Source organism: Patagioenas fasciata, chromosome 1 (assembly GCF_037038585.1).
Source record: "Patagioenas fasciata isolate bPatFas1 chromosome 1, bPatFas1.hap1, whole genome shotgun sequence".
Lineage (NCBI taxonomy): Eukaryota > Metazoa > Chordata > Aves > Columbiformes > Columbidae > Patagioenas > Patagioenas fasciata.
The window spans coordinates 185,807,793-185,830,438 of NC_092520.1; the positions used below are offsets into that span (position 1 = coordinate 185,807,793).

A 22,646-nucleotide genomic window follows, 5' to 3' on the forward strand; every position below is an offset into this window, starting at 1 on the left:
AAATAAAATTTATCGGCTGCAGCAGACTGTAGTTCCATTCTATCTCATTGTTTTGACTGTAGTATTTGCCACAACTTTGTCTCCAATGAGACTGGACTCCTTTTCAACTTTCCTTAAAATGGCAGTGATGGCAGTAGAGGGCCCTGCTCTTCCAGCCAGGCAACTGTGAACACAATTTTATGTATCTATATATATATACACACACATATAAAATATATTTATATGTGATTATACACATATAAAAGTATATCTAATAATATAACAATAATAGTTACTGAATACATGCCCCTCATTATGGAGCAAACTTTTACATATTGAAAATTATTACCAGATTTCCTCTATCAATCTTACATTTTCCAAACGTTCACATCCCTTCAGCTTTCCCTCATCTGTCCACTTTGTGTGCACATTTTAGGTGCCCTCAAAAATCAGTCTGCTGTTCTTGCTGAGGCTTCTCCATTTCTGTACTAAACAGAATAATTATTTACTATGTCCTAAAATTATGCTTCTGTTAAGTAATTAGATTTAGTTTCTGTTATGTAATTAGATTTAGTTTCTGTAAAACTACAATATTCCTGTTTGCTATTCACTTTATGTTGCATGATTTCCCCCCAGTCCAATCTCTTTTCTTATATAACAACTCCTAGCCAATTATTCTATACTTTGCAATTTTCATGACAAATGCAATGACAAGAACAATGCCTCTTTGTGAAGTAAAATGCACATCACAAGCTACCTTATCATATCTGACACACCACCCATATTGATGCATCAGTACAAGAAGCACATGGTATACGCTGAATTTTTATTTCATTATTTGTTTGTTTCAAGGGAAGCTGGATTATTTGACTGGGTGTTTTTTTACAGAGGCTCCTTGGAGAAAAGGTTTGCCCTATGCCATGCTACAGACTGGGAGGGGGGAGTGGAAAAAGCTATTTGCCTGCTTTTTGTATTGTCAGATACTATTATACTTCATGTTGTTTTGAACTCCAACTCATTGTGATTATACTGAATTCAGCATTTACAATTCCAAGAAGATTACTGATAACACACATGCACTGCAAGGAAAAACAGCTCATCAGTTTACTGACAAGAAGTCCCCTAGTTTGGAGATCAAATCTACTTAATGTTCCCAGTGCAAAATCTTGCATCTGAATCTTTCATTTAGACAAACAATGCGTGAAATCACACACAGATTGGCAGCTCCCTATTGAACTTAAATCTGGGAAGACTGATTTACATTGATTATACCAACAGATATATGGAACATATCAGCCATACAAAGTCAGACTGATTATCTAGTTCTTAACAGGATACAGGTGGTTGAGAGTTGTGTAGAACTAAGAACTTCTCTAGTACATTTGGTCATATATGTTCCCATACTTATTGTTATAGGCTATAGCATATAAGACATTAATAAGGATATTAATTCACTTCTAGAAGCCAGCAAATGCTGGTGGAAGAGCAATCCCAGACATATATTACTACTAGCCTCTTTAATGTACATTTAGTCTCCCAGTACAATGCAATATAAAACTCAGGAAAAAACATAGTTCTGAATTAAGTGAAATAAACATAAATTAACTACTTAGCATATACTTCCCCCAGGCTAGAAACTCTAGAACTCTCTGGTTTAATTTATTTTTGTGCAGTTTCACTGTAATAAAATAGGCAAGACATGTAACAAAATTACTTAACTTGAATATTATATCAGGGAAGAGTCACTGATGTATTTGCAGATTTGCTACCATGGTTTTCAAGATTACTACTCAACATATTTTTAAAGCAATGACCACAGAAAATAGAAGGTGCTAGATGACCAGCTATGAATTATATACGGCTATATTAGCAGTATATTATACAATCATATATTCAGCAACAAATCAAAATCCTGAAACTACTGTTTCATAAAATCTATATAAATCAAAGTATGTTGTCAAGACTCAAGATAGAATTGTATTTGCTATTGCTTCTGCTACAGGTATTGCCCAAAAGATGTAATACAGTGGTTATGGAGATGCTCCATACTGTGACAAATCTCCAGAGCCTCTTCCAAAGAAGAACAGAAAAATGACATCTGCACCTATTATTTTCAGTGAGTTGTGGAAATGTGTCAGGTTTTCAGTCCTTCATACTGTCAGCATTGTTGAGCTTTTCCCTTTCCACAAAGAAAAAAATTACAAGTACTGTTCCTGGGAGCAGAGAAGAAACTGTTTGCAGCAGGACTGAGTCAGCAACAGCAGTTTTTTCACTTAGATTTTACTTACCAGATGTAGTACTTTCCTAAAATTTTGTGTCTCATAATAGCCTTTTATCAGTGTAATGTGAGTCATCACTTAGAAGATAACTGGGCCATAATTTTTAAAAGACAAAAGTGAGATTTTTCACATCTGTACTAACATGTCTTGATCAAATAACCTATGAAAGTTCAGCCAGGTACATCTCTTATTCAGGTGTCATTCAGGTGTCATTATTCAGCAAGTGTCCTTCAGAAATTCCAGTGCTTGCCATAACACAGAAATCTGATACACAATTCACTCAACACCATGGAAATACTTCCATTGATGTAAGTGATTCTAGATCAGGTTTTGGTTAATATTTATGTTAACTGCACTGAAAGATATCCTTAGAAATGTTATGTTCCCTGGTTTTCCATGATCTCCGGTGCATAAACACATTTTTAGTTTTGTGGAGACTCTTTTCAGAGAAGATATTGAGGACAACGGCACTGAAGAGCTTCAAAGAGCTCCATTTGGTGTTTTGTTTTCCAGAACCAACATATAAAAGAAAGACATTACTATTTCTTTGTTGAAATGGGGAGAAAACATCTTCTGCAAAGCTAGACAGCTTATTTGCTTTCATAACTTTGTGGGTCAGAGTACTTGTTATTAAAAATCCCAGTTGGGTGATTAGAAATCCACAGAAGGTTTCAAAAGTAAAACAAACAAACAAACCCAACAAACAAAAAAACCCTACATCACGAGTTCATTGAAAATCAGTGTGATTGTTTATATTAAAAAAGCTTGGAAGAAATTATAAACCACAAGGTTATTAATCTGGGGACTTAATAAGAGGTTTCCTAATTTTCTATCAGTCAGTGTTCTCAGGAATTCTTATTAGCTTTAATACACATTAAAAGTTTCACCTTAACAATATTTTCCTGGTACATACATTTGGCTTTCTTTAATTTTTGGTGACCAATCACATTCTTCCTTTCAACAGTCTGAATGTCTGGGTGACAGCACAGCCAGCCAGAGCTTCATGATAATGCAGTTTTGCATTCTGTTTTGCAAACATGATTTCTTTTGTGAAGCTCCAATTCGAACCATAGGTTTTATTTTGAAACTCAAGATTCTCACTGTATTGCATCTTCCACTGGGGACTACAGACTCCATTCAGTAATAAGATCTTTATACCCAATTTAAATACAGTTTGTGAAAAACTGACAGTGAATGAACATGACTAACGATTCTGATTATCTCTCAGCTACTGACCTATCCAACAATCTCTCTGCACAGAACCATGCAGAGTTATCACAACTGATGCTTGCATGTCTGACATTAGAAATAACTACTGTAGTGAATCACACTTGTATCTGTGCAATACTTTAAAATTGAGGTAAAAAATGAAAATAAAATAACTATGTTAAATATAATCTGAATTTCAGGAGCAAATTTCTGATTTTCAGAATAAGTGAACCATTTCATCCTTCCTGCAGACTTACAGGGATGCAAATCCTGTTTTCAGAAATGTCCTCTTCAGGACAATATCTTTGTTTCGTAACTTTACCAAACAAAGCTCAACAGGAAAAAAAAAAAAAACAAAACAAGTTCTTCAACTTAATTTGTTTTCAAATTTGCATTTATTCCCAGATGCTGTAACTGTCAGATGGAGAGTTTCAGGTACTTGAGAACACTAGCTTAGCAATCTTTCATTGTTTCAAGAGACATGAAGTTTATTTCTCCAGTCTGGTTCTATTTAGTCTAAGTCGAATTTGTCTCCAGTGAGTAATGAAGTTTTGAATTTCTCGTAATTAAAGTCAGTGTGTTTAAGCATATATTATACACTTAATTTTTATTTAGACTGAAAACTTCAGTTGCCTGTAAAGTGACAACATAAAATCTAGGTTTGAATAGCTGAATCATTATTCATGTCAATATATTTTTCAGTTCTGTTCCCAGTAAATGCATCTTATACCTCTTGATTCTTGACAAATTTGGCAGGGTTTTTTTCTCATTCACGTACACATCACTTATACAGAAAAATACATTTATATAAGTAGATATATGTATTTATATATGTACACTATATCCAAATTTAAAATCCATGTACACTACATAAAATATTTAGAAGGGTTTATAAATTTAACAAAAACAGGGCCTTGTGACTCTCTGTCCTTACTGTCAACTGTCACAGTCAGTGTTCTATATAAATTTCTTTTGCAGAACAAAGCCGCTCTCCCAGCATCATGTGTTAAATAATGTCTACAAGAAAATGACATTAGACGCTGGTCACACACTTTAGCATCAGGGAAAATCTTCTATTATTGACCATTCTTCAAATATCACCCAGTGAGGATACTTGGGAGACAAAAAAATGATTTGAATATAAACAGTTTTCACTCATTGCTCTTTACACTTCAGAGATATACACCATCCTTAAGCTAACTTCATGTACATATAAGAAAATTCAAAGAACAATTTCTATACAGTAAATGACTCAAAGATTTAAGCCCCAAAAGGTCGCTGGATGTTTGCCAAAACTTCAGCATGATATTTTTAATTGCTTCTCAGGAACCATCTAATTTGTTATGAAGAGTGACTCGTGTGCCTACACATAAGTGACTGGTGCTATTTTAGGTAGTCTACTGAGACATCCTCATGACACAGGCAGCTATAACACAATGTTCAAGAGTACTGTGCCTTTCTGAAACTGTAGCTCATAAGACCAGACAGGATAACTAGGGCATCTAAAATGCCACAAGACAGGTATGTTTAAGCAACTGAATCCCATCTATAAAGCCTGTAAAACTTACAGTTTTCCTTTGGAAACTAAAGACACTTAAAATTCCCTACTCAACTTTAAATTGTTTATTACAGAAGACCTTGGATTAAAAAAATTCAAATACAAATTATGTGATTTTCTTTCAGCACTGAATATACAACATGGAAACTGCTCATATTCTTATTCAACCCTAAAGAAGTAGTCACTAAGAAAAGAAGGAAAAAAACACCCTTCAGCAACATATGCTAATCTCTTGTCCTTGTTCTGGCAACAAGTCAACATCTAACAGTTAAGTACAGCAGAACAGAATAGAGCAGCTAAAAGATGAAACTTGCCAGAAATTTCTTAAACTCTGGTAAAAGATAACTGTGGGCTAAAGAGTATATGTCCAACATATCTTGGCATGTTCAAAATTATCTTCACATGCCTGTGTATGAAGATGACAGTGTATACAGATTTAAAATATTTCTAAAAGACACCTCAAAATCCGTTATGTACATCAAAGGATACACTAGAACACAATTACTTATGCAGAGGTTCTTACAGACTGGCTTTAGGACTGGTACAAAGATGTATAAAGGATACATGAGCACAGACAGGTGAGGACAGAGGGGAGAACAGAAATGTAATTTCCTAAAACATTCCCTAAAAATTAAAAGAAGGTGGTTATAGGATGAGTTACACTACACTGCACTTCACTAGCTGATTAACTGTTGACACAGGTATTTCTACTGTAAATTGTTAGTTGTGTCCATGCAGAATTCTTAAGTCTTCACATTAAATAATGAGTCCTGAATTACCTACAAAATGGTCTGGCTTTTCATGTTCATCATCATCAAAATTCACATTTTCCACAGAGAAATGAAAGGCACAGATGTTGTCCTGTGCTTGAAGGCTTTCCTTTTATAGCCCTATAATCTTTCACTTGTAGCACTGAAGTCTGCTTTTGACTTTGTAGTCTTTCACTGATATACTCCAAGGCTGCTGTGGCAATACTTTTACCTGGTACTCCCAAATGCTCTTGTCCTCATGGCTTTGTGTCATTGAATTGCAAGACTTTGATACGTCTCTGATGTTGAGTTTCTCACAGGAACAGCTTATAACTGATGTTTAAGTCACCCTCCCACTCCTCTCTGGCCTTCTGCTTCGTAGCTTTTGGTTTTTAACTGTATGGCCAGGAATATGTAGAACTTAGGAGATAACATTAGCAGATAATTACCATTTAGACAGTCCACAACCAGTATCCAGAAATACACACATACAAATTACACAAGTAGTTAAATGAATGCAAAATCTGCACCTGATCAGTGGGTTGCAGTCAGCACCATCAACACTAATGTGTAAGAGAAATCAGCAGGGAGACCACGTTGGTCTTGATCTAACTGTACAGTTACTGTTGGAAGTGTTCTGGGGAATATCTGTGGCACTGATGAAAAAGATAGAAGAGGAATCTTGCCTGGAGATATCCTAGTCTCTTCCTTTCCAGCTGGCCACTGGTGTAGCTTTCTTTGTCTCACTCTCCTTCTCTATTTATTTATTAATGATTTTCAAGCAAAGTTATTTTTTTCGTTAAGAGTATGTATAACATCAGCTATGGACCTCACAGTTAACTTGACTGCTCAACCTTTGAGTAACACATAGAATACTCCAGATTTTAAGAATCCTACAAAAATCAGTAGACATCTAGGTAGCATTTGTGACATATCTGCTATTTTTGCCCATGACTTGGTAATCTCAAGCATGAAGGATGGAACAGTTTAAGTCTGTGTGTCACAGCCGGAAGGAAAGTAATTATTAAAAATTTGATGTGACCTGTACTTTTACATTCTCAAGGAAAAAAAAAGGGGGGGGGGGGGGAAGAGTATTTGAATTGACAGAGCAAACAGTTTGGTCAAAAGTCCTCAGAGATTTGTCATTACTACAGAAATTGACAAAAATTTTCAGATTTTATGTAGCAGAGATCCCAAAAGAACATATCTAAAGCTGATCTAACTGAACCTGTTCAAACATTATCAATATTTCCCAGCAGAAGAAGACAAGAATTAGTGATCTCTCAGTAATCTGTCAGGAAAGTAAAGCTTGCTTTAGAGAAATACAGAAACTCAACCAAAGAAGTAACACCCTAACAGGTTTATCATATCTCTCTAATAACTGAAAATGTTGAAGATTTTTTTAGATAAATAATTTGAGGAAACATAGAAGTGCAAACAAACACTGCAGCCAAACATCGGAAAGTGCTTTATACTTAACTATCTAAATCTAACAATGTAAATGGTCAATGGTGCGGAGTCTAGTTGGAGGCCTGTATCTAGTGGAGTGCCTCAACGGTCAGTACTGGGGTCAGTATTATTCAATGTATTCATCAATGATTTGGACAAGGGAATAGAGTGTGATATCAGCAAGTTTGCTGATGACACGAAGCTGGGAGGAGTGGCTGACACGCCGGAAGGCTGTGCTGCCATCCAAAGAGACCTGGACAGGCTGGAGAGTTGAGCGGGGAAAAATTTAATGAAATATGACAAGGGAAAGCGTAGAGTCTTGCATCTGGGTAGGAACAACCCTAGGTACCAGTATAAGTTGGGGAATGACCTATTAGACAGCAGCACAGGGCAAAGGGACCTGGGGGTCCTGGTGGACAGCAGGATGACCATGAGCCAGCACTGTGCCCTTGTGGCCAGGAAGGCCAATGGCATCCTGGGGTGTATTAGAAGGGGGGTGGTTAGTAGGTCAAGAGAGGTTCTCCTTCCCCTCTACTCTGCCCTGGTGAGACAACACCTGGAACATTGTGTCCAGTTCTGGGCCCCTCAGTTCAAGAATTAGAGGGAACTGCTGGAGAGAGTCCAGCGTAGGGCAACAAAGATGACGAAGGGAGTGGAGCATCTCCCTTATGAAGAAAGGCTGAGGGAGTTGGGTCTCTTTAGCTTGGAGAAGAGGAGACTGAGGGGTGACCTCATTAATGTTTACAGATACATAAAGGGTGAGTGTCATGAGGATGGAGCCAGGCTCTTCTCAGTGACAACCAATGGTAGGACAAGGGGTAATGGGTTCAAACTGCAACACAAAAGGTTCCACTTAAATTTGAGAAGAAACTTCCTCTTAGTAAGGGTGACAGAACAGGCTACCCAGGGAGGTTGTGGAGTCTCCTACTCTGGAGACATTCAAAACCCACCTGGACGCCTTCCTGTGTATCCTCATCCAGGTGTTCTTGCTCCAGCAGGGGGATTGGACTAGATGATCATTCAAGGTCCCTTCCAATCCCTAACATTCTGTGTGATTCTGTGAAATACGTAGTTTCTCATTTCATCTTCCTATGGAAGGAAATGCAGCAGTTTCCCAATTCTGTTAATTGCCTTCCATACATATATACATACAACAAAATTTAGCCCTGTTCTACCCTATGTGAGAGAACTCATGATAGAGACAAGAAAGTGCTCCATGTTAACCTCTCTCTTGTTGCAAAGAAACTACAATTAACAGCAGCTGAATAAAATTTACAGGATTGAAAAAATATTATGGTACTTAAAAATTACTTATGCCATTTTTGCCCTTTTCATAAATTGGGCTCGAAGAGTTAATTGCGCTGAAATAAACACTAGCATAATGCCTAAGGATACAATTTTTTACCTGGCTATGGAGTGTTGGCAGCAAAGATGCTGAACCTGAACTGTAGAATAACTCATTAGGAAATATGTAATAGCTGTGGCAAGATTTACTACAAATATGCTTGAAGTGTTTTTAAAAATTAATATTATGCGGATATGCTTGGCTTAATTAGTTTTCTTCTTCATTTACAAAGCATATCTGTCTGGTTTATGAACTTAGTCACTATTCCCTATTCTTGAAAACCTGTTTAATTAAAGTTGTAACTACTGTGTAAGCTTTAGAAGCAGTAGAATGACTTTTATTACTAGAAATCTAAATCCTTCTTTTAAATATGATCGTATCTACAGATACTATATCAGAAATAGAACAGGACATGCTCCATAATACTCCCAAATAACCACATGATACTGCTACTTTTAATTATACATGCCATCCATTTCTACGATGCTGTATGCAGGCAATTTTGTGGGGTTTTTTGCACAAAAACTTGCACTAGCAGTGAAATGGTGATTAATTTAGCCAATCACCCAGTCAGTCCCCTGAAATCCATTAAAGGTCACCCTTCTTCTTTAGGTACGTACCTGTTTTCAACCTGTTCATTGATTTCCTCATCCATTATTCTATTCTCTCTCTTTTAGAGGTCCCTCACTTATTAGACTCCCACCTCTACTAGAAGGGCACTATGCTGTGGTTTTCAATTATAGCAAATCCTATCACAATCTTTTTCAGCACTTATCACTTGCTCCCCTTCATGCTATAATAAATGACTAAATACTAATTTATTCTTGCTATATATACAAAATTGAAACCTAGTCATTAGAAATGCTACCTGGGATATACCTGTAGTTCTACAAATACATGACATACAGTTTATCATAATATATTTTTGGCTGCATATTAGAAAGCTTGTGGCATAATGGTCAGTGAGCAGAAATTATTTGTGCAATCACTGCCAACAGACTACAGTAAAGCAGAAAATATTTTTGGCTCCCCTATGCACAGATGCTGGAGACCTCGCTTAATGACTTGTTACCCATTATACCCAAAATACGCTACAGTTTCATCACACAATTTACTTCACAGAAGCAGAATGTCAACAATAACCATTTCTATAATAATGAAAAAAGATAATAGTCATTTCCCTCCTATTCTCATTTGAATATCATAACCACTGGGGTGATCAATTTCAAAACCTTATTAGTTCTGCTACTGTGAACTATTCAGGCCCTCCTTTCAAGATCAGTTTCAGCATAAAACTATGAAGGCAATCTTTCTAAATGAACAATTTACAATTAATATTTTTGCCAACATGTATTTTGAAGTTTTACATAATAGCAAACACAATCATTGCAAAATTTTAAAATTAAAACATAGGCAGTTATTGCATATGGCTGACAAACAGCACTACAAAATGCACACTGATACTAAAAACTTCATCAAGCTGTAAATCTAATGAAGAAAAGAAGCAAAAAAAATGGGAAACTGTAAACTATTTTTCTAAATTAAAAAAAAAGTATATATATAAAGCATCATCAGTTCATTCTGCATAGAATTCTGTATTCATTACTCCACTCAGTGTAAAAATATAAAATGTATAAAATCAGCTATACATCTTTGAAGAAGTGACATTTTTTGTATTCTTTACATAGGTTCTTATCCCAAAAGATATTTTAACTAGATTTTTGTTTAGACTAAACTGGCTCATTTCCTTTAACAGAGCTAAGATGGTTCATACCAGCTGAGACCCTAATCCTATGGGAGTATGTTTGGAGAATGACAAATGGCAGTGTCGGTGCATTTTAAGAAGTTACTGTGGTTCATCTGGAGCTGGTAAGTAGACATGTGGTCCCCGTCAGCTCAGTGCAATGCCAAGTACATGGTGTTCACTTAAGCTGCATTCAGCAGATCCAAAATGGAGCCCAGGTGAAAGCATTGGAAAGATGAGCATTTAGGAAGAACAACTTGGAGGCGAGCTATGATTTTCTTGATATACAGCATCAAAAGTGATGCAACTGCTGTTGTGCCCCTACACATGGAGGGGGGCTGCGGGGGACGCAAATTAATCTTGTTCATAAAGCTTTGGAGACAAAAGAATTCAGGAAAAAAATAAAATAGTCATCATTTGGGACTCTGAAGCCAGGATAACGATGCAGATAATGAAATAACTCCATACTAACTCTAGTTCACAAGATAGTTTTCTGCTCGTTATTGGTCAGTGGATACAACTCTCTCACACTATCACTGGCTGAGTTCAGGACCCTAACTATATTCAAGTGAGAGAGAAAGAGGACTTTTGCACTGCTGTAAAATGAAATAACCAGTAAGATTTATTCACGTTATTCAGAGAAGACTCTTCTGTTTCAGCATGTTTTCCTTTAATTTACAAACATAACAATGTCCTGATCCTAATACTGCTCAAGCTAATAAAAACTGTCCTGATTTACAAGAAGAAAGTGCACAGAATTACTGGGTTCTGGACCTTGTTTACCTTCCAGTATATCTAGAAAAATCTGCTGCTGGCACACACATGAACTTATTGCTCATTTTCTGAGATGAGGAATCCAGGGCATTTGGTTAATGTCTGTCCCCCGCACTTATATGAGCATAAGCCTACAACGCCATCTTTCATTCTGACTTCCTCTTCTATAAAATGGGTTTAATACTATTTCCTCCCTCCTACCCCCACCTTTGTTTGTGTCTCATTGAATTTTATAATGCTATACATATACATGAGCATCAAAGTTGACATGGAGCTCAACTTCCATCCAGAAACCACTTAAGCAGCCATCTAAATGTTGATAAGATGAAGTACTAAATTGGTCAGGACAAAGACCATTTTTACTAAGCACGTCCTTTATTCTTATTCTTAAGTATGGATTTCAGTGCCAAACTTCAGACCACCATATGTATTTGCTTAGAAAGTAAAAAGGAAATAATTTGTGAGAATTAAAATACATAAAAGCATTTTATTAACTGTTAGATTTTTTTAAATGTTACTGCATTTTATTCACTTGATGTTCACTTTTTATAAAATCTACATAAAGGTGACCTATGGAGCTTTCCATTGAGATGATTATACTCGTATGCATCTTTTCTAACTGTCTGATGTCTTGGCAGCAAATCAACTTTCAGTGAAATTGAAATAAAACGTGTTTCTTTAAATCAAAATGCTTACAAAAGACATTCTCTCTTACATGAGATGAATACACTGCATTAGTTCAAGCTTCTAACAAAGATAAATTCTTCTAAATGTGATGTAACACATTTGAAAATTAGTATCAAACATCATAGAATCATAGGATACCTCGGATATAGAAAGGCCCTCAGGAGGTCTCTAGTCCAGCCTTCTGCTCAAACTAGGGTTAGCTACATGATCAAGTGAGGTTATTGAGGGCTTTATCCAGTAGGGTCTTAAACACCTCCAGAGATGGAGACCACAGCTTCTCTGGTAACTACCCCACAGCCTGACCATCATAATGGAGAAAACTTTTCTTCTATCTATCTATTTTCTATCTATTTCAAGTTATGCCCACTGCACCACTATGTCTGGTTCCATCTTCTTGCTAACCTCACCATAGCTACTGAGGCCTTGCTGTTAGGAGACCTCAAAGCCTCCTCTTCTCCAGCTGAACGAGTCCCATTTCACGAGCCTCTCCTGACAGGGCAAGTGCTGCAGCCCCAGGACAGCATCAGGGCTTGGCGCCCTCTGCTGAACTGCTTCCAGATTATTGATGTCTTTCCTGCCCAAAACTGGACACAGAAGTCTATGTGTGGTCTAAGACACAATGCTTTGTTTTCTTTTCCTAAAACAGCATTTGTGTGAATCACAGCCCTGTTCACAATGTTTGTCTTTGAAAGCTACCAAAAGGCCTCAACATCCTAGAAAATAATTTTGTAGAAAATAAAGACCTGCCTATTGGTAGCATTATCCATTCTTACATTGGTCTAGGTGTCCAGCACATGGAAGTCAGTCAGCAGAAGTAAACTGGTAACCATAAATCTAGTGGATATTCATACTACAGAGAACTTCACAACCAACCAACAGTGGGATGAAACAGGAGAATCTACCTGCTGTCAGGTGCTGATGTAAGCATAGTCCAGAGAGGCCATAATACTTCAGCAATGCTCTTCCCAACTCCTCTCCCAGATTTCTGTTCCCCATTCTTGTAGTTTTCAATGATAAGCACATAAAATGCTTGTCTGCCTCTTTTCTCTTAATTCCGCAACATGTATTAGCACAAGACAGAATGGTACTTCACACAGCTACAGCAAATGTTGGCAATAAGTGTCTGCAGTTACACTTCCTGCGTATACTGGTGTATACTTCACAATAACCATGGGCTGCCTAACTACAGGGATTTATTGAAAGCCATGAGAAATGTTACTCCAAGCTGCCTACAGAGCATTTAAAAAACTTCCCCACTGTTTATTACTCTGGCAGATTAAAATAGTCTTTGAACACTGCCGAGACTCGTTATGCACAGTGTTCACAGATATGCTATCTTAAAAGAGATGCTGCTTTTTGCATTTTAGAGAGTTGCTTCTCTAATTAAACAAAGGGGGAAAAAATGAAGAAATAATAAAAAATCTTTCTTTCTCCCCCCTGTAGATGCAGCTGTCATTTGTGTTGGTTCAGATGCACACTAATAGAGAGTAGCTGAATACATTTTGCAATTGCAACTGCATACTCCATTTTTAGTACTTCAGTCTGAATAGTAATTCTGTGAAAGCTAGTGTTATTGATGGTGTCTCTTCTATTGTCTCTTAGTGTTGTCCAAATCCAACCTCCTCACTTCAGAGGTAATAGGATATGTTGTTTTTTTGTTTTTTTCTTCTGTAAGCCTACACTGCAAATTCTGTACAATCTAAGAGAACCATATTGCACTGTCTTTTTCCCTTCAATATTAAGAGTTCCAGAGGTCATACTGGATCTACATTGTAACTCTATTTCCTTCAATTAATTTTGACAAATGAAACCAACTGAAATATCAGAGAAATGGTATTGATGATACACAGAATCTTCTGGCAATTTTACTGCTGGTATCTGTATCTTAAGAAGAAAATATGTCTTTAACATGTTACAGATATTAAAGGAATGAAGACCTTACTGCATGAAACAATGAATAAATTCTGCTCTAATATTAACACTCACACTATCCAATATGGGGGGGGAAAAAAAAAAAGTAAAACATTAGTCTGGAAAACTATGCATTTTCTTTTTTTTTTAATTTTCTTACTTTTTGCCTTTGTGAAAAATTATTTTACACTTATTTTCTCAAAACAAAAGACAGCACACTTGTACATATTTTTCCTGAAATTTAACTTTCTATCCTTAATCTTTCTATCTCTTCATGCGTCTTTCTCAAAATTAGGTAACCAAAAACTAATGCAAAGACATTTATCCAAATCTTATAATGGATATGAAGAATACCAAATTTTAGAAATTCAGCTCTGCAGACCTTCATCACCAGGCCTAAAGATCTGCACAGCCTTAGAAATTCACTATGGATACACAAAATCTTCATCTCTGATTTGTCAGATTGTTTTCATGGCTTGAAGACACTACACCAATATACATTTGCATTTACAGAAACGGAGTCCAGCCATGCAAGGACTCTGCATATAGAAATGGAATAAAAATCAATGGAAACTCTATTTAGGAGTCTTGCAAGGATATGATCAATGCTGAAGAGTCATGACAGAGCAGTATACCTGGAACCCAGCGAAAGCTTTCATTGGCTTGAAAAAAATCCCATCACTACCTAACTATAAGTAACGCAAAATAAACTGCACAAAATCCTATGAGTTATGCGTTTAGTACACATGGCCACAAAGTAAAAATATTTTGGAAGATATAGAGCTTTTCATCTAAGAGGCAGTTTGACTACTACTGCTTCTTTTAGGTACATAAAGTACAAAGAACAATATGAAGCCTGCAATTAGTCAAATGGAAAGATGTTCCAAAATTTGTAATCTCTGAGGACAGTGCTGTGCCTCTGTAGAGTACAATCAGTTCTCATTTCTGTCGATCTCACTAGCACTCTTGTCAATGTGGATCTCGATACTCACAGATCTATACTCACAGCCCAAGGACAGAGACAATGGACTTTGAGGAAGAAGGAAATGGAATTCAGCCATAAACATAGCCTGTATATTGTGTTCAACTGTGATTCCTAGTCTTTTGATGTCTTTTACTGATACTCTATTTTGCTATTTTCACTATGAGCCATTGGAAGCAGTACCTTAGCACATCACCAGTACCTCAGAATAGTTACCAGAGGTCTTTGTGTATATGTCAGGGTGGAGAGGGAACAAGAGAACTCTTACTACAGCTCTAGTGAACATAAAATTAATTCTGTGTGATTAAATGGCAAAGGTCTGGATGCAATTACTGCAAGGTGGTTGCCCTGTATACAGATATTGTTGTGCCACAATACTGGCAAAGTCTGAGTTTTTCTGAAGCCTATTCTGCTTCCTAGAGGCATGCAGTATCTTTTCGGTATAATCTAACACAATTTCATCTCAACTCATAGAGTGTCTGTATGAAGACAGCTGGTTTGTTGACAACTGTCCTTAGTCCTAAGCGAAACCAAACAGCAGCCACAACTATCCGATGAAATTGAGTTGGTTCAGTGAAAAACAAACAAACAAACAAACAAACAAAAAAACCCAACAGTAAGAAAACTTGTTGATTGTCTTTTTTCATAGTGGAGGGATACTGGATGCCACCTACTTTCTGAGCAAAAAAAAAAAAAAAGCAATCAAACACCTGCATGGAGCACTTGGTTCTCAGAACACTGACTCCTACAGAGCCAAACAATATCCCTGGACAAAACTTTTCAAAATTACTCTTGGTAGGGACTCACACATCATTCTTAAATCACGTACAGTATTGAGAAGCAAACAATTAAATGAAAGAAATATAACTGGCATTCCAAGCTCCTGCAGACCTGTGCAACTGTGACAAAAAGAAGGAAAACAAATAAGTTCAGGAAGTTACTGAACAGAATTAATTTAAAATGTTGCTAGTTTAATTCCAATTTTAATATTTTTTACTTTGCATAAACCTTCCTTATTTGTGTTACTGAAAACATACCAAAAGTCATCTGTGATAGATTACTATAGATTTTTGAATTTCCACTATTAAAAATAAATGAGTTTTAATAAGTTTAATTTCAAGTTATTCAAAGTGTTTTATAATACTAACATTAATTTTTAACAAATTAGATTATATTGACTTTTAAAAGAAGGCCTCCTTTACAAGAATTACCATTTTAAACAGTCTTCAGGAACCATTGTAACGATTTCCTACTTAAAGTTAATTCTCCTGTGAATCCATGGAAGACAAAACAAAATCTGATCTATGAGAGATACACTTTGCAATATCATCTATATACAAACTGACCTATAGGTTCATTCTCAAGGACTAAATGGTAATTTTCTGTCTATTTTTCAAATCTTTTTGAGGAGGAAGTCCTACTAGCTTATCCAAATTAATCTTTTTTTATAGGTTTGTGGCATGTACTACATTTGTTCTGGCACCCAAGAGGGCAAAACTCATTCTGGGTGCATCAAACACAGCACAACCAGCCGGTCAAAAGAGGTGATTATCCCACTGCATTCAGTGTTGGTGCGGCCCCACCTGGAGCACAGTGTGCAGTTCCGGGCCCCACCATTTAAGAAGGATGTGAAAGTCCTTGAATGCAACCAGACGCAGGTAACAAAGCTGGAGAAAGGGCTGGAAGGCATGTCATATGAGGAGCATCTGAGGACTTTAGGCTTGTCTAGTTTGGAGAAAAGGAGGCTGGGGGTGACCCCATTGTTCTCTACAGCTGCCTGAGCAGGAGAAGTGGAGGGAGGTGCCAATCCCTTCTCCCTGATATCCAGTGATAGAGCCTGTGGGAGTGGTTCAAAGCTGCACCAGAGGAGGTTTAGACTGGACAACAGGAAGCATTTCTTTACAGAAAGGGTGGTCAAACACACTGGAACGGGCTTCCTAGAGAGGTGGTCAATGCCCTAAGCCTGTCAATGTTTAAAAGGCATTTAGACAGTGCCCTTAATAACATACTTTAACTGTTGTTCAGCCCTGAAGTGGTCAGGCAGTTGGACTAGATGATCCTTGTGGGTCCCTTCCAACTGAAATATTCTATTCTGTTCTATTCACTTCTGAGGATTTACAAGATACTACAAAACTCACTTCACCTAGACTATGAACTACACTGGAAACAAAATCAGAAAACTGAAATGACAGAATTTTTTCAGTGAGTTTGTAGCATTTTTCAATCTCTCAAAGCATATTTCCGAAGGTGAAGTACTATATAGCCCATAATGTCTGACTACCTGAAAAGTACAAAATGAAAGGTCATAAGAGACTCATTATAGATCTTTCACCTACATTTCTTTTCAAAAACTAGAACTCAGTCATTAATATTTTCAAAATGTCACTATTTTTATCTTGTTTAATGTTTTCAGAAACGAAGAACTGAAAAACAGGACTTTTCTGCTGTAGAGTCCTAACACCTGAGATCAAGTACTAATGGGTCTATTTATTTGATCTTTCATTAGTTTCAGTAATTAACAAATGGTAAAGTGCTAGCTAACTTATTTTAATTGATTACATAAAAAAAACACAGCACCAAATAGATTGAATAAAGATGATTCATTCATCTATGAAAGCATAACTACAGACTCACAGACCACATCGTCTATCACCTATCTCATGGAGCATTAAATGAAAATACCTTCCAACTCACAATTATTCACAAGCCTTTTTTCACGATGGAAGAGTGTAAGACTCACCATTGAAAGTGTTTATTAATTAATTCTGGCACACGACACCAAACAAAATTAGCAAAGCAACAGATGGACTTTGCACATTTCACTGACATTCCAGATAAAATGTCCAACACAACACAACTCTCTATACAACTATCACCTCTCCACAAAACCATCATACACACAAAGAGGCCCATAAGTGCTAGAACCCCACCGTACCTGACTGGTGATTCCCACTTCTCTGTACCCTGGAACTGACACAACCGCTCTGCAGTGAGACTGCATGATTTCTCAGCAAGAAGGAATCCTGATTGATCAATAGAGCACCAAAAGGCTTACAGAAGTGGAGGTTTTAACATACAAACATATACACTCCACCTCAAAGACCAAAGAACAACAGGGAAGATGCCTGTATTTTCAGATACATTTTTGTACACGATCCATTTTACTTTCAGTTTCATTCAGAGCATCATATTATGCTGATCAGGAATAATTCAATATATAAAAATATATACACATAGAATCTTAAAATATCAAAACCTGTTCTTCTTGGTTTGTAATAAAGACTGTCTTCAGACATCAAATAGGAGTTGAAATGCTCTGTTTATGTTTTCTATACATGCTTTAATTTACCAGTTGTCTGCTTCAGTCACAAATATCCTTGCAGTATCATTATAAAACTAATACAGATTTTAGAAAAATCTTGCCAGCTTTGTTGTTTTATCTTATTATCTAAGCGTTTGCTTTACCCTAGTAAAGTATGAAAAGTGTCAAGTATTATTACATTTCCTGCACATGCACAATGAAGGGACAATAATATTTAATAAAAACTTACTAAGTTATAATAGTCCAATAATTTATTCTTTAGCTAAAAGTTAGTTTCTACAGTTAAAGCAAAAAGCTGAACAACAATTTTCATGTGTTCAAACAGAAAAAACAGATTTCTATCAAGAAATTAATCTAATCTGCTTTACCAAAGACAAATTAGGATCATTATACATCCCTCTTTACACATGAGTGGGTCACTAACCTACAGGTTCATTGGTACTCTGCACACACTCTCACAGCTTATGCCCCTCACTTTTGTCCACTTGGCCAAGAACACCCGCAGAAGGTAATGAAAATTCAAGAGTATTAAGGTATTTGAATGTACAGCATCATTACTTTCCTACAGCTGGAATTTAAGTTATTAAATGTCTTTTGTGTTATCAGAAACTACATTCGGTTTCAAAAATTCAGACAAATATGTTAATAATAAAGAACAGTGAAAAGTAACACTTGAAGTTGCCTGATATTGCTGTCTCTTTGTGATATTGCTAGAGGAATGAATGAGGAATACTGAATCATGACTAACAGTCTTACCACTTATATGAATTAAAGCACTAATATCAACTACATTAAGGACCTTCTTAAGGACCTAAGTCTATAAAAGGCATCAGTCAGTAGAACACGCTGTTCCTATATTTTAGTTCTGTAAAGTGATAGTTAGTTTTAGCTGTAGATGTCCATAGGTTTTGGACATGAAATTATCTTCTTAGTGTCTGTCATTTCAGATATTTTGCTTTAACTGAAATGTCAGAATTTAGTTTCATTTCTCCAACTGCGGTATTTTGGAATTTTACAATAAAACATAAATTATATCTACTGCAAGAGGAAAAAAGAAAAAAAAAAAAAGACACAGACGTATTCCATAGTGCTGAATCACCCACCAGTGCTGCTATTAATTAGAGCACATTGATACCACACTCAAATCCTTGATTTGAATTAAAGCTGCCAAGAACTTCTTAAGTATTCACTACACCAGAGCAAGAATCATTTACTAAACTAATTGAGTCTCAGTCTGCCATATTGTCTGAGAGCTCCCAGGGTCATTCATATCTTAGTGTGGGAAACTAGGGATTTACCCTTCCAGCTCTATGCCAGCTCTATTCTCTACCTGGGAAAAAGAAAACCTTTCAAACAAGCATTTTCATCAAAATAATACTGCTCCCACAAAAGCATTTGATTTACATCTACTAGTAATTTATTTCCAACTAGCCCCAGTAGGAGGTCTATCTGTCAGAGTAAACCAAGTCTTGAAGTACTCCAGTGTCTACTCTTGCTACAGTTTGTTTTATTTCAATAGAATAATTTATTCCAAATCAGTTCCACCATATTCCCTACAGATTCCTACACAGTGCAGTGAAGGCAGTCATCTGTGAGGGTTCTTTGTCTCTAAAATAAAACAAACAAACAAACAAACACCAAAACCAACCACTCAATAGAGCAAACATATAAAACTAATAAAACCCTACTTTCATTTGCAAGCCACAGTATGAAACTGAAGCTGGACTCTCTAAATGAAAAATCACAGCCCTATAATCTCATTGAAAAAATGTTGTACAATTACCTGCCTTAATACGTGGCAGAGATATTCTAAGAAACAAGCACTATTTTCACCCATGTACCTTTCATGAGAGAGTGAGCAGTTTTGTGTAGCATTTCTCCTCTCATTAAAAAGGAGACAGGTACAATGCTGACATCCCTGTTAAGAATAGATAGAAAGAAAATACTAGAAATTTCTCGTTGTCTAGGATACTGATTTAAAATCCACTGAAAAGCTGCACTATTCCTATAAAGACTCAGAGACTAAAGCTTAAAATACTTACTTGATAATGTCTCCTTCAAGAGCAATCACTCGTTTAATGATCTTCTGTTCAGGGTTTCTAGGAGACCTGAGACAGGGAATAAGGTTATACAATCAGTAATGTTCCCGTTGTTTTAAGAAAATGAAAATAAATTCCATAAAGAAATAGACACTATTAAAGTCATTAGGAGATTCCTTGTTCTCCTTGATATAGCATCAATCATTATGTTTCACCCTGAAGTGAAGCTACTGTAATCTCAGTGCAAACCATCATTGAAAAGCAGATGCTGAAAAATTACCTGCTTACAAACACCACAATAATCAACATACCTTTTATCATGAAAAATACACTCCTCAACATTAAATGTAGAATGTCCCAGTACCAATGAAGATGGTACATTTGCAAATAGATTAATGTATTAAAACCAGAATTCCCCACCAAACATTAACATCACTATGTTTAAACATTCACGTTATTCACTCATTGTGTGGGAAAAAAAAAAAGTCCTTATGCTATATTCGTATCTATCACTAATTTAGGTAAACATTGCCTAGGGAATTTTGAAAGCTTTAAAAAAGTTGTAAAGTTATCTGAAAGTTTCAGCTTTATCCAAAGCTTCTTAATGCAACACCGTGTTTTCACTTCAAGTTATTTTCCTGTAAGTGTGTTTTATTGCGTGGACTCTGATCACGCATTATAGACTATTATGAAAAAGCAAAGTCAAACTTGCATGCCTCTTCTGAATATTCCAGCTTCCTGCATGCACATTAATAGATAGGACTATTAAAAGTGTTATTCTCACATAGTTTTGACAGGTTAGTGTAGAAATATGTGCACCACAAAATGTCTTTATTTTTTACATACCTTACCCCCCCTCCTTTTTTTTTTTCTTCATTCTTTACCTATACAAACTCAATAGACTGTTTTCAGGTTATTTAAAAAATATTTTTATTTGCTGATTGTATATGAGAAAGTCAGTGAAGGAACAAACGGTTTTGATTTTCTGCTGATGCTTGGGTTATGTATATTAGATTCCAAGTACAGCCTGCTAGACATGCAGTCACAAGAACTTTATATTACATTTTTCACGCCTAAAAACATTGGCCGTGCCATCCTCACAACAGACCAGTACCTTTGAGCTCATCTCTAGTCAGCTGGTAGCACACTAGATTATATTTCCTTCAAAAGCAAAGCTGAGATGAATCTGGATGAAAAATCTGTCCACAGTGCTGCATGACTAAAAGTATTTGCCCTTCACTTTCCGTTCCAAAAGTTGAAAAGAAAAATAGTTAGGCTTACTCAATTTTTAATATGAAGCCAAAGAAGTATTCCAAACATTTTTAAAGTGGTTTTATTTGTGTGTGTGTGTCAATATATTTGTAATGCATTTATATTTCACTGTAATTAAAAATAATTCAAGAAGCATAATTTTGAATTTCAAAATATCAAATAGTTTCACTTTACAGTTCACCAAGCCTGAAAACCGTCTTTTCACAAAGCAGCATGGAGTAGTGAACATGAATAAGGACAATAATTTGCTTTCCTAGTCATGACTGGAATTTTTAAATGACTATGTCATTTACAGTAATATTTTATTTAGCATTAATTTTACACAAAGTGTTGTATATTCCAGTTCAGTCTTGTCTTTCATGTTTTTTATCAGGCTGAGAAGACACATTTTAATAATATTTTACATTTCAGCCTTGGGAGGAATTAACCAAGTTTTAGATGCTCATATGATTCAAATATCTGGAGTACCCACAGCACTTTCTGATGCTGCTCCCTAGCAGGTTTCAACGCACACTCATTCAAGTCTAAGAAAAAACAGTGCTCCTATATTGGGGTTTTTTAATTAATTTAGGCTCAGACTGTAGTATTTTAATGTAAAATGTAAGTAACTGACAATATAATGCATAATATATGTGATGAACTATACATTTCTTAAAGACCAAATTAAATAAAATTTTAAGTTTGCTCTTTCAAAATTCTGTTCTGGTTTAACACCTTACTTCCAGAGGTTCTTTGAAATTCCCCCTGTATACATTATCACTCGATTAGTATGTATATATTGTAATGTAATTACTGATCTCTCCCTTAATTTGCGTTCCTTGCGCAAAAAATTTGCAATGACCTTGAATAAACATCACTCTAAATCTGAGATATGAGTATTTGTTCTAAGTGTGGTTGCTTTCCTAACAGCAATGACATATTTAACTAAAACACATCATTTAGCAGAAAGACTTCAAGGAATTCCTTGTAGATAGTTATTAGAAATCTGGAATATTTTTAATATTTGAAGCCAAAATAGTTTAAAAATAATCTTTATACTAACGTTCTGATTATAATTCATGAAAATGGCAAAGAACTGATAAGAGAGGGAGCAGCAGGCTCCAACTGGCCAATAACACCGGCAATTTTAAACCAAGTATTTTCAAGAGGCAATCAGAATGGTTTGTTCAAGAGCCACAATGATTGAACAGGTGGTAAGAGAGACTAGTTCTGAAGTGATGGATATTGATGCCTTCCTGAAAGGTGTTTAGTGTAACACTGGGATTTCATTGATTATGGAAATCACAAGACCACATAGATATAAGCAATTTCTTTCTCTGAAATTTTGCAGTTGGTATATAGAACAAG

At 36.0% G+C, this 22,646-nt stretch overlaps 1 protein-coding gene across 1 annotated transcript in view; it reads right to left on the reverse strand.

The window, feature by feature from the left end:
- Positions 1–22,646, reverse strand: part of IMMP2L (inner mitochondrial membrane peptidase subunit 2) — a 456,167-nt gene that overhangs the window by 132,687 nt on the left and 300,834 nt on the right. The window contains exon 4 of the mRNA XM_065860638.2: positions 20,031–20,096. Within this exon, the coding sequence (XP_065716710.1) occupies positions 20,031–20,096 (66 nt within the window). The remainder of the gene's footprint in view (positions 1–20,030; positions 20,097–22,646) is intronic.